This window comes from Bactrocera tryoni, chromosome 3 (genome assembly GCF_016617805.1).
Source record: "Bactrocera tryoni isolate S06 chromosome 3, CSIRO_BtryS06_freeze2, whole genome shotgun sequence".
NCBI lineage: Eukaryota > Metazoa > Arthropoda > Insecta > Diptera > Tephritidae > Bactrocera > Bactrocera tryoni.
The window spans coordinates 2,459,739-2,469,902 of NC_052501.1; the positions used below are offsets into that span (position 1 = coordinate 2,459,739).

Genomic DNA, 10,164 nt, shown 5'->3' on the forward strand with positions numbered 1-10,164 from the left:
CTATACCTTTCTAACTCCCTCCACAAATGTGTAGAAGGAATAAGCGCCCTGAAGGGTTCTTACGAATGTGCTCAAGTGAATGGGAATGAGTCCCGCCGCGTAGACAGTTGTGCTCTTTAAGGAGCGCTGAGATAATATGGTAACCAGACGTCGGTACACCTGATCCTGTTCAATCCAATTGCTGGCGTAAAGCCCCTGCTGCAGATCGTCCATCGACTGAGCACAAGCTGCGCCATAGTAACAGAGGGGGAAAATTTGTAGCTGCAAAGCCAATAAGTAGGTCAAATATAGAACTTTATCGGAAACGGTATTCGTGTAGAATATAAATGTTATCAGAGTAAAGCAGTCCTGGAAGGCGGTGACCGCGTATTGAATAAAGACCGGCATTGAAATGATTTCTTCAATGATTGCCTGCAATCTGTAAAATACAAGTAAGACACGTTTCGTTCACTCTCTATCGAAGATGAACCCACCTATACAGACGTTGATGATCAATAATGCATTGCTGCAACTCTCGAATATTCGCCTGCACATCCTTACCAGTATGACCGATCCGACTCAGCCGAGCTCCTAGCAAACGTGTGTGGTTCGTTAGAACACACAGAGCAACCGCCGGAAAGGAGTCATTTGCCAGACTCTGCACGAGGTCGCAGGTCAATAGCAACAATTCCAATGCAACAGCGCCAACATACGCCGCCGTCGATGCGCGCCAATCAAACGGCAATTCTATGGCAAAAGCCAAATCACGGTTCTCAAGCGAAGCAGCAAACGCCATGGCTGTAATAGCAAATAAGAAGACGCATATGCCGCGCAGTGTATTCAATATCAAATTAGTGCCTCGATGAATGCCAGCAAAAAACTCCCGGTCCTCTTCCAGTAGTATCTGTTCGTCCAAAGCGTTAAAGATCTGCTCGACTTGCCGCACCAAATTCAGTCTACGATAGTAGCTAATGTATTTAGCACTACAGGCTAGAGCGGCGGCGCAAATGGGCAGCGTTTGGAGCAAATCGTTTACATTACCACTATTGCAGAGGGCTATAAGTACAGTGCCAGGATAGAAGAGTATTATGAGCGCATTGACAACGGTACGGTAGAGGCGATAGAGCAACTGGTAGCGCACTGGCTCACGTGCGCAACCCAACAGCAGCCACAAGCGCCAATGTGTGCAGAAGAACTGACGACTGTCCACCACTGCTGGTTTTTTCATTTCAGTTAGTAAGCGGAAGCTTCAATCCACAAATGTCCAGATTTTCGTTGTCAACAGGAAATCTATGAATAAATTAGTAAAAGCAAATGGAAGCCCTATTTATATAGCCACAATGTTCACATGGCTAACTTTTGAGCACAGTCGATGTTAAATATATTCGAACCGTTTAAAATAGAAGATATTTTTGAGGGTGCGTTCAATCCTACTTTTTAGGTAGAAAATGTAGTTCAATATACACGAAATTATCTACGACTTCGAGGTTATGACTGTCAACAGTGAAGTGGCAGCCAAGTCGAGAGTGCCGACGATTGTTTGTTTGATGACAGGAGTTATTTTGTCTAGCCTTCGTTCATTACCAGACTCATTTGCTTCGCTTCCTTATCCAGTCTGGAGAAAGCAGAACTAACGGCGCGGTTATTGAGGCCAATGATATCAGTATCATCGGCATACGCTCTTATTGAAGATTGTACCTGCTCGATTAAGTTCTGCAGCTCGAATTATTTTCTCTAGAAGTCGCTTTGTCTGAAACTTCGTTTGGTATCGAACGGAAGAGAGAGGTCCAACTAGATGGAGAGGGACCTGACTACACTTGAAATCTCCAATTGGCGGCAAAAAGGCAGAAGGACTGGCGCGCTTTTGTAAACTCGTCTTTTTAGCTTTTGATTTTGAAGTTTCAATAATATTTATTGTCGGAATTTTTACGTTCATGACTGTAACTGTTTTCAGGGTTAAAACATTTGCGCATTAATTATTTATATGAACCAATAATTTACTCGAATTCATTATTTTAAATGTAGTTTAATTAGAAAAGAGCGAATGGGAAATTTATTTACAAAAATTACGTATTTTTATGGGCCTCATGGACATTTTGGTCAAGCAATACATTTTTATATATTTTGTAAAACAGCATGTAATTATAGTCATATCCGTAATCATCAAATAGAAATTACATCATATTATTGAAATATTCGATGTAACCTACCATTATTGCTCGAGTGAAATGTCGTTCATAATTGTGGGAACTGATAATTTATTCATTTATTCCCTGGTATTAGTTATTGGGGTGGCAATAACAACTAAATTTTAGTTACAGGTAACACTACTTTAACCAAAATAATTTTTTATTTTTTTATCCCATTCAGAAACTTTCACTGTATTTTTAATTCATGGATTGTTTTTATTATCCTATCTTCTAAGTGGTTCGAACTGGACACAGTATACTAAATTTTGTTGAAATTATGAGTCCATCGCGGACAAACAACGTGACACATAATTAACATATAACGATATACACCTATATTAATGTTTCAAATATTTTAAAACCACTACTCTTAGAAAAAAGATTCTGCGCTCATATTTTCAAGCGCTTAATTGCATTCCATTTATATCCTGCGGCTACCTCCTGCCACTACAATGCATGATTGCTTACATTACGTACTGAATCGAAAATTGTAAAGAGAATGAGTGAGAGCTAAGTTCGGATACAGCCGGAAAATATATACTTTTGCAACTTCCAAGGATTAAAGGTAAGAAAGGTAAGTAACTTCCAGTACATAAGACTCGCTAGTTATATGGGGTCTTGAGAGAGTTTCCGGAAGCTCGAAAATCTTTATATTAGGTGTAAGGGGCTAAGGGAATTATTTACCCAATTCAATCCAATTTCGACACGCAGATATACTACAGTCAGGAAAGAATTTTCTCTTAAAAAGTCAACTATAAGGGGTCCACTGGGTCCACATATTGAGTACCTAGGGGCGTGAACAGTTTTAGGTCAATTTGGAAAATTTTTGGTCCCAGCGTACAGGGAAGTGATGGAATCAAATGGAACTTAAAATTGTGTTATATGGGAAATAGATGTGGCTGTAGTCCGATTTCGCGGGTCCCGAGATATGTGATTTCCCCTAAATATTTACGGTGTCACGCTCATTATCCAATTTTTACACTGGCTCCCACAAAGCTCTCTCATACCATTGGGAGGTAAATTTAATGTCTCTAGCGTATTTATTTATTGGTTTAATGCGCTTTTTGTTGTTTCTAACAGCACCGTTATATGGAGAGTGGGCGGGGTTATCATCCGATTTCAATATTTGCGCTGTGTGAGCTTGGTTGTGGTTTAGGGGATATGTACATACATTAAACTTATTAGAGGGCGGGGCAAGACATAATGAATACATATATAACATATAAACTGTTTATTTACTGTTTTTATAAACATTATTTCATTTTTTCACTATTTGATTCGACCTCATGCCGTATTATTAGAACATTTTTCTAAATTTAACCATCATTAAGGGCTTTCCATCTCCTGGATGATGTATTCTTAGTTTTAGGCTTTACAATATTTTTGAAATGGCCAAATATTTATTTAGTCAAAGTAGGTGTCGAGCACACGCAACAAAAATAAAGTTTTACCCTTTAAAGCAACTGCAGAACTGCTAATCAAATATGTCTTTCTACACATGCACTTACAGTCACTCGCGAAAGTTTTGATTGCGACCAAATCTTTAGCTTAAATTTCGTTATCAGACATTCACACTCACATTCGCTTTTGCGTTTACTAACACATGTACAACCATTTCCCAGCACGATTAAGTTACAATATTGCTGTAACTGCTCAGGCGATACTTTTCTCCCATTTCACTTGAACCCTGAGGCCATAGCGTACAAGTTTTGCTCAACCGACGGCCGTCGAACCTTCACCACTTCTGCTGTCAAGGCGCCCGGAGGCACACATTAGTTCAACATTGGCACAACTCAGCCCATATGTACGTATGCATTTATGTAGCTTGCGTATGAGCTCTTTTGCCCACATATTGTTTTTATTTGTCCAAATCCGGATAAGCACTTTCGCTTTATTGTCTATATTTTCATTTCCTGCGCTCCTTTGCATTCATTTTGCATTTATTTTCACGTTCAGGCGGCATTTCTCCCATTCTTGTTGTTGTTGTCACTAGGTTCGCCGGATATGTTTTCATATAAGAATAAGTAGAGCAAATTTCTAAGGCGTAAGGAGCCTACGATTACACACATACATACACACAGTATTATGTGCGATTAGGTATGGTAATATTGCACAGGGCGTATACGTTACTTACGCCTTTAGCTTGACAATCTCTCTCTAAATAATAGCGCATTTCCGCTAACAAATAAATGTCTTAGAGCAGATTGAAATCGCACATGCGGAAAACATCTAATATTTAGTCGAATTATAATGTAGTATCGTACGTAGAAATTTGCAGGCTCGTTCGCATAGCGCATATATCAGTCATTCTCTAATGCCGTAGCCCGCATTTCAGCAATTCCAATCATTGTAATGAGCAAAGTTGTAGACCATGAAAAGCTAACAGACTTACAATGTATTTATGAAGTCTGTTTTCCTGTTTCAAATGGCCGAGTGCTTGATGAAGTTTCCATGTTTGCGCCTTGCAAGTGACGTGAGTAAGTCCGCCTAATTATGTATACACGATCAAATGCGAATCAAGGTAAGCTGAGAGAGTATGGATGGATATTGTATTTACCCTACGCTGTTGAGATGGAATGGTTCGAAAGAATTTTACAAATTTGCAGTTTATATTGTGTCCAGCCCACATACAACAAACAAAGAGATTTTTATCTATGTACCATCTGATCAAAATTGACTCGGACTGGCAAAAAAATATATTATCATCTTCGAAATAGGCTCCTGAGCCAATACAAACATGCCAGCTATTAATCTAATTTTCGATATAAGTATTTGTTATAAGCCTCGCCTGGAAAGACCTCACTGCCTTCAGCGCATTTTAATTCTTCTTGACAAGGGTATATTAAGTTTGTCAAGAAGTTTGTAACACCCAGAAGGAAGCGTCGGAGACCCTATAAAGTATATACATATATAATTGATCAGTATGTTGAGCTGAGTCGATTCAGCCATGTCCGTCTGTCTGTCTGTCCGTCTGTATATATACAAACTAACTATCGTTTTGAAATTTTGCAAACGTCATTTTCTCTTCAAGAAGCTGCTCATTTGTCGGAACGGCCGATATCGGAACACTAGAACATATAGCTGCCATACAAACTGAACGATCGGAATCAAGTTTTTTATGGAAAACTTTCACATTTGACGTGGTATCTTCACGAAATTTGACATGGATTGCTGCTTAAGGTAATAGTATAATCTCCGAAAAAATTCTTCTGATCGGATTACTATAGCATATAGCTTCCATACAAACTGAACACATAGTTACTAAAAGAAATGTACCTGTGAAGGATATATTAACTTTGTCTTTTTTTTTGGTTTCTGCTTATTTTTGGTGCGCCATTCTCTATATTGTTCAGCAGTTTCGACGTCATATTCATAAGTTCTTGTCCCGTTGCTAGTAATAATATATTTATGAACTGTAGGCTTCTTAGCTTAATTGTCAAGTGTGGGACCGCTACTCGATGTTGTTGTGTAAAAGACTTAAGTCTTTTGGTACGGATACAAATCTAGAATTGACACGTTTCATATCCGAAGAAATAATATTTTTTTCTTAATCGATTCAAGAGAAAAATGCTATCAGGCATTGTTTCTCCAACTTTTTTGCTGTTGTCGGCATTAACAGAGATGAATGGACGAATCGCATAAGGTAAATTTTCGAAGACTTCACAATCCTTTCTGGATTCTTTGGGGTACTCAAACACTTGTATTCGGTATAAAGAACACTTCTGCATTTTCTTCAACGATTCCACAATCATGATTCTATTGGAACAGCTGCTTTACATGAATGTAAAACAGGTTGTACGCAGACACCAGTTGAGAACTCACCATTAGTCTCAGCAAACGAACAGAAGTGGCGTATTTGAATTTTTCAGGAATATGATATTTAGTTTTAAAAACTGTTCAGAGTTACTACTCTAATCTCCGAAAATCCACAATTTTTAACTCACGTTTTGGTGCCTATATCACAACCCTTGGTCGCTAAGCTCAATTCAGAGTTTCACAAATATAAAATCTTAAGCTTATGCTTGCAGCACAATATGAATGATAATATATTATCAATATAACAAATTTTAATCTTCGTTAAGAACCTTATTGAGGTGAAAAATTCGAATATTAATAAAAAATCTCTAATAGTTATCTGAGAAACTTACCACTAGAACTCACCACAACTAAACAAATGGAGTTACAAAAAGCCTCAAACACCTTTATATAACCAAACTAACTAATATCCTTTAAGGAAATACTTCTTTTCTACGCCTTCGTCACCTCTGATGCAAAAACACAAGACACTTAAGTTAGCGCTATTAAATTTCGACCTAAACGCTTGTTCTTCCTCGCCTACTTCCTCTTATAACCGCGTTTAATTCACCTTAAATAGCACTCAAATGCAATCACGATAGATACGGATGCAAATGCAAAGCTCAAAAGCACAAGCCATCAACAAAGGAGTACCAGGCGATGAGTTAACGAAAATTGGAAAGCATTAGGAGCGAGCAAGTGGGTCCTGACCAACCGCAACAACCGTCATCATAGTATCCGTGTCGGCTTGCCTGCACCACCTGGTGCTATCGTTTCGTACGTCGCAGAGGCTACTGAAACACGCACTCCTGTGCCACAAGTGTTGTGAGTCGATTTGCATGCATTGATAGCGAGCAAAATTGCATGAGATTGTAGTGCAAATACCGAAATGTTGCAAAAATTGCAACACAATTGCTACTACCTCCTGCTGGCGGCAAGGGCAACAAGCTGATTTCGTCACGGTGCTTCATACCTTGCATGGCATGGCATAATGAAATGCAAAGCAATGCAAACACTGATCGAATACAAATAGGGTCATGAATTACGGGCATTAATTTTAAAGGTTACCGGTGGCAAGGGAGTTACACGTAATGCATGAAGCGCATTCTAATTGAAGGGCGGACAGAAAAAGTCACTTCTGCCTAAGCATCGAAGCGTTTGCATTGATTTGCTTTGAATTGCAAGGGTGGCAACACTTTTGCCCGACGCACGGTCCGCAAGCACTTGACTAGCTACCAAAAATGCCAATTGTCGCTTGAAGCGGCCCGAAGAGGAATGACTTCAGGCAAATGGTGTGGAATTAAAAAAGTTATAAGAGAAAATGATGAGCAAGAGCTTTTCAAATTTCGAGAAACCGCTTTGAATGTGCGTGCCACGCAACCCAGATTTAACCTGTAGAAGGCATTGAGACCATATCCCTTAAAACGTGTTGTACTCCCAGTCTGCTAAGCAGTATTTAATAAAAGAAGAATAATAAATCACCAATTTTTTACAAATTCAATTCAATTTATTTGCATCGCTGTCAAATTTCAAAGCGCAAACTCAAATTATCTGTTTCAAATGAGCCGGTGGCCACAGTTCAATAACTTTGAACGGAATCGAAGATTTTATATGCGTATTCTAGCAATTTCTGCAGATCGATATTATGGCGTTTCAACACGTTAATCGGGTATCTTGTTGTGTATGATTTCTGAAAATGAATTGTTAGGCAGCTGCCAATGAAGATTTATTCTCAACAGGAATACTTACCAGTAGCCTCTTGACATCGTGACGGAAGCCGCTGCTGCGCAACACGCGATAGAAGTTGGCAAATTCCCTACTCTCACGCATCTTTTCCCGCACCAAATGGCGAAGCTTCGAGCGTGGAATTGCACCCACCAAATTCTGAGCAACATCTTGCAAAGATCGGCTCTCTATCTTGATCTTCGAAGATTCTAAATCAGTAATCTCCGACTCATCACCATATTCGGGTATCGAAATCATCAGACATTTGAAAATGTTTGAAATGCTGGAGATGGTTTCCGTGCTAACGCCAGCATCGGAAAAGCGCTTAAGCACACTCTGATAAATGGAAGTATCAGCAAGTTGCTGTGACACCGATTCGAATTGGTCGGTTTTGATGAAGTCCATGGCATTGCGGAATTCCTTGTCATTATAATAGCCAGAAGAGATGTAGTAGACCAAAGTGTTCGCATCAATCAGATTGCGTATGTCACGGAAATCTCGGCAAAGTTGATAGGTAGCAGTGTCCTCGCACGCGTTCCACGGCTCAAAGTAGCGATGGCCCTCACCCTGTGAGATCCACAGACAAAGGATGAGTAGAGTAAAAATTTTCAACATAACGGATAGTTCGTAGACAATTTCTAGAGAATATTAGAAGTCTATGCGAAGTACGCTTGCACTGTGCTGAAAGCGAGCACCGTCAGCACTATTTATACAGCCAGAAAATCACAGCAGACCAATGCGATTGCAATCCGAACTACCGTCGATACGTTACATCTGTAATTACCGTAGGCAAAGTGCAATTACATTTCTTATCTACTTGTTGTTTTCCCACTGGTATCCAGTTACAACTTGTTAACTGTTTATGTGCTGCATTATGCGTATGTCTTCGCGCTCGCTTTCAGAGATATTTATCAGGAAAGTAGCAAGCTAGTGAGTCCGCTCAACATCCTATTGACTTTGTTGTCGTGTACCAGAAGTGTGATGTTTGCATGGAACTAACTAAATGATATCTGGCGGCCTTAAGTAATTGTCTCGCTTATCAGCAATAGAAGGAATGCGCTACACTCGCCGCTTCGATCAGTGTCAATGTTCCTGGAGACATTTGAGGGAAATGACTTGTACTCATGAATTGTGAAGTAAACCAGGAAGCAGAAAAAGGAAATGTACGTTTAGAACTTTGCAGTCATATTCTAACGGATTAACTTTTTCGGGGAAAACTTTCGTTGAAAATACGAAATTTGATCAGTGTTTTCACTCTCCAGCTGTAAACCATTTTGATAACAATTCTTATTACAAACCCATGGTAGTTGTGTTAACAGCATTAAACCTGCCAAAAAATTGATTTGCTTTCAAGTTGACAATCCTGCGGATCGAAATCCGAGTCCATTCGAATTAAATATAACTGACTCTCGTGAGAAGGCTAATGGAAAAATCTTATTGTTGTTAGCGAAAACCTGCGATCGCACATAGTTCGCGCGAAGCATCCGTCTTCAACTGAGTTTGTTAAATCTAATATCTTTTGTTTACCTTCCTTAAAAACGTAATGTAACCTTTCAGAATTGTACATTAGCAGCTGAGAACCCAATATTTGCATGTTGTTCAGATCTATTTCGAAAAGCTGCTTGGAACTTTTTTGTTACCAATGTAATCATGGTTATAAAATCGTTGCAATTGTTTCTGAAGTGTTTTATGGAAAAGTCTTATCAGAAAGTTCTATATTTGAGTGGCATAAAGCATGCAGAGAAGGTCGTAAAGTCATTAAAACCTTGCTTCATGTGGTTTATGTTAATGACAACAACTTCGAAGAAGTTAAACAAATGGTACTTAAAAAACATCGTGTTGTCATCAGAGGAATAGAAGACAACCGAAACATCCCCCATGGATCAATTTAACAAATTTTGCTTAAAATTTTGAATATGAAGCGTCTGATTCTTTTGCAAAACCACGCCAAATAAGAGTCCAAAAGATATAGTTGACAACATAGCAAGGGCCCAACATTCAGCAAAGGTATCATAACTGTCGAAACGTTCAAAACAAACTAGCGAATGGCGCGTCAAAAATGTGCCGAAACATAATAAAAACAAAAACTCGCTGATGGCCATACCAGCCGAAGCTTATAACAAGTGTACGGTAATTGGATTCAGCGTTGTCATGCTTGTTTTGGCTCAGGAGTTTGTCTCAAATTTGATCGGATGTTCAGCGGCAATTCCGTTGAGAAAAGATTTCGAAAGTTCACCACACTTTTCTTTCACACTGTTTCAAGTGCTTTCGTCGGGAACTTATCAATTGCCGGTAGAACTCAAAGGCTACTGTAAACAACTCATTTGCAATGTAAAAGTGAAAGAAAACAAATTGTGCACAAATAAAATGAAGGAAACTTGTATAAACAACACCTGAAGAACTCTTTAAGAACTCTTTAGGCTACACTATTTACAACTTAGGCAATGTGCCGGGCCTTTAATGAATTAAAGTTGTT

General features: G+C 39.1%; 2 protein-coding genes across 2 annotated transcripts; both read right to left on the minus strand.

Annotated features, from left to right (window-relative positions):
• LOC120773026 (odorant receptor 59a-like) lies at positions 1–6,953 on the minus strand. The gene is made up of 4 exons (XM_040101955.1): positions 6,937–6,953; positions 6,167–6,253; positions 474–1,226; positions 1–418 (listed from the first exon to the last, which is right to left on the minus strand). The coding sequence occupies exons 1-4, from the start codon at positions 6,951–6,953 to the stop codon at positions 1–3; spliced, it is 1,275 nt and encodes a 424-aa protein (XP_039957889.1).
• A 493-nt stretch (positions 6,954–7,446) lies between these two features.
• On the minus strand, positions 7,447–8,365 carry LOC120771331. Its single transcript, XM_040099276.1, has 2 exons — positions 7,713–8,365; positions 7,447–7,653 (listed from the first exon to the last, which is right to left on the minus strand). Exons 1-2 carry the CDS (start codon positions 8,301–8,303, stop codon positions 7,543–7,545), a joined length of 702 nt encoding a protein of 233 aa, XP_039955210.1. The 5' UTR covers positions 8,304–8,365; the 3' UTR covers positions 7,447–7,542.
• Positions 8,366–10,164: the final 1,799 nt, after the last annotated feature.

Bases quoted from the DNA above. Each gene is read 5' to 3' on its own strand.
- LOC120773026 (XM_040101955.1), bottom strand. The intron at 1,227-6,166 runs GTGAAACTCTGA...TGTGGATTGAAG, and splicing joins AAGCTTAAGATTTTATATTT to CTTCCGCTTACTAACTGAAA. The intron at 419-473 runs GTGGGTTCATCT...TGTATTTTACAG, and splicing joins GATCATCAACGTCTGTATAG to ATTGCAGGCAATCATTGAAG.
- LOC120771331 (XM_040099276.1), bottom strand. From the start codon at position 8,303: ATGTTGAAAATTTTTACTCTACTCATCCTTTGTCTGTGGATCTCACAG. The intron at 7,654-7,712 runs GTAAGTATTCCT...ATTCATTTTCAG, and splicing joins ACGATGTCAAGAGGCTACTG to AAATCATACACAACAAGATA.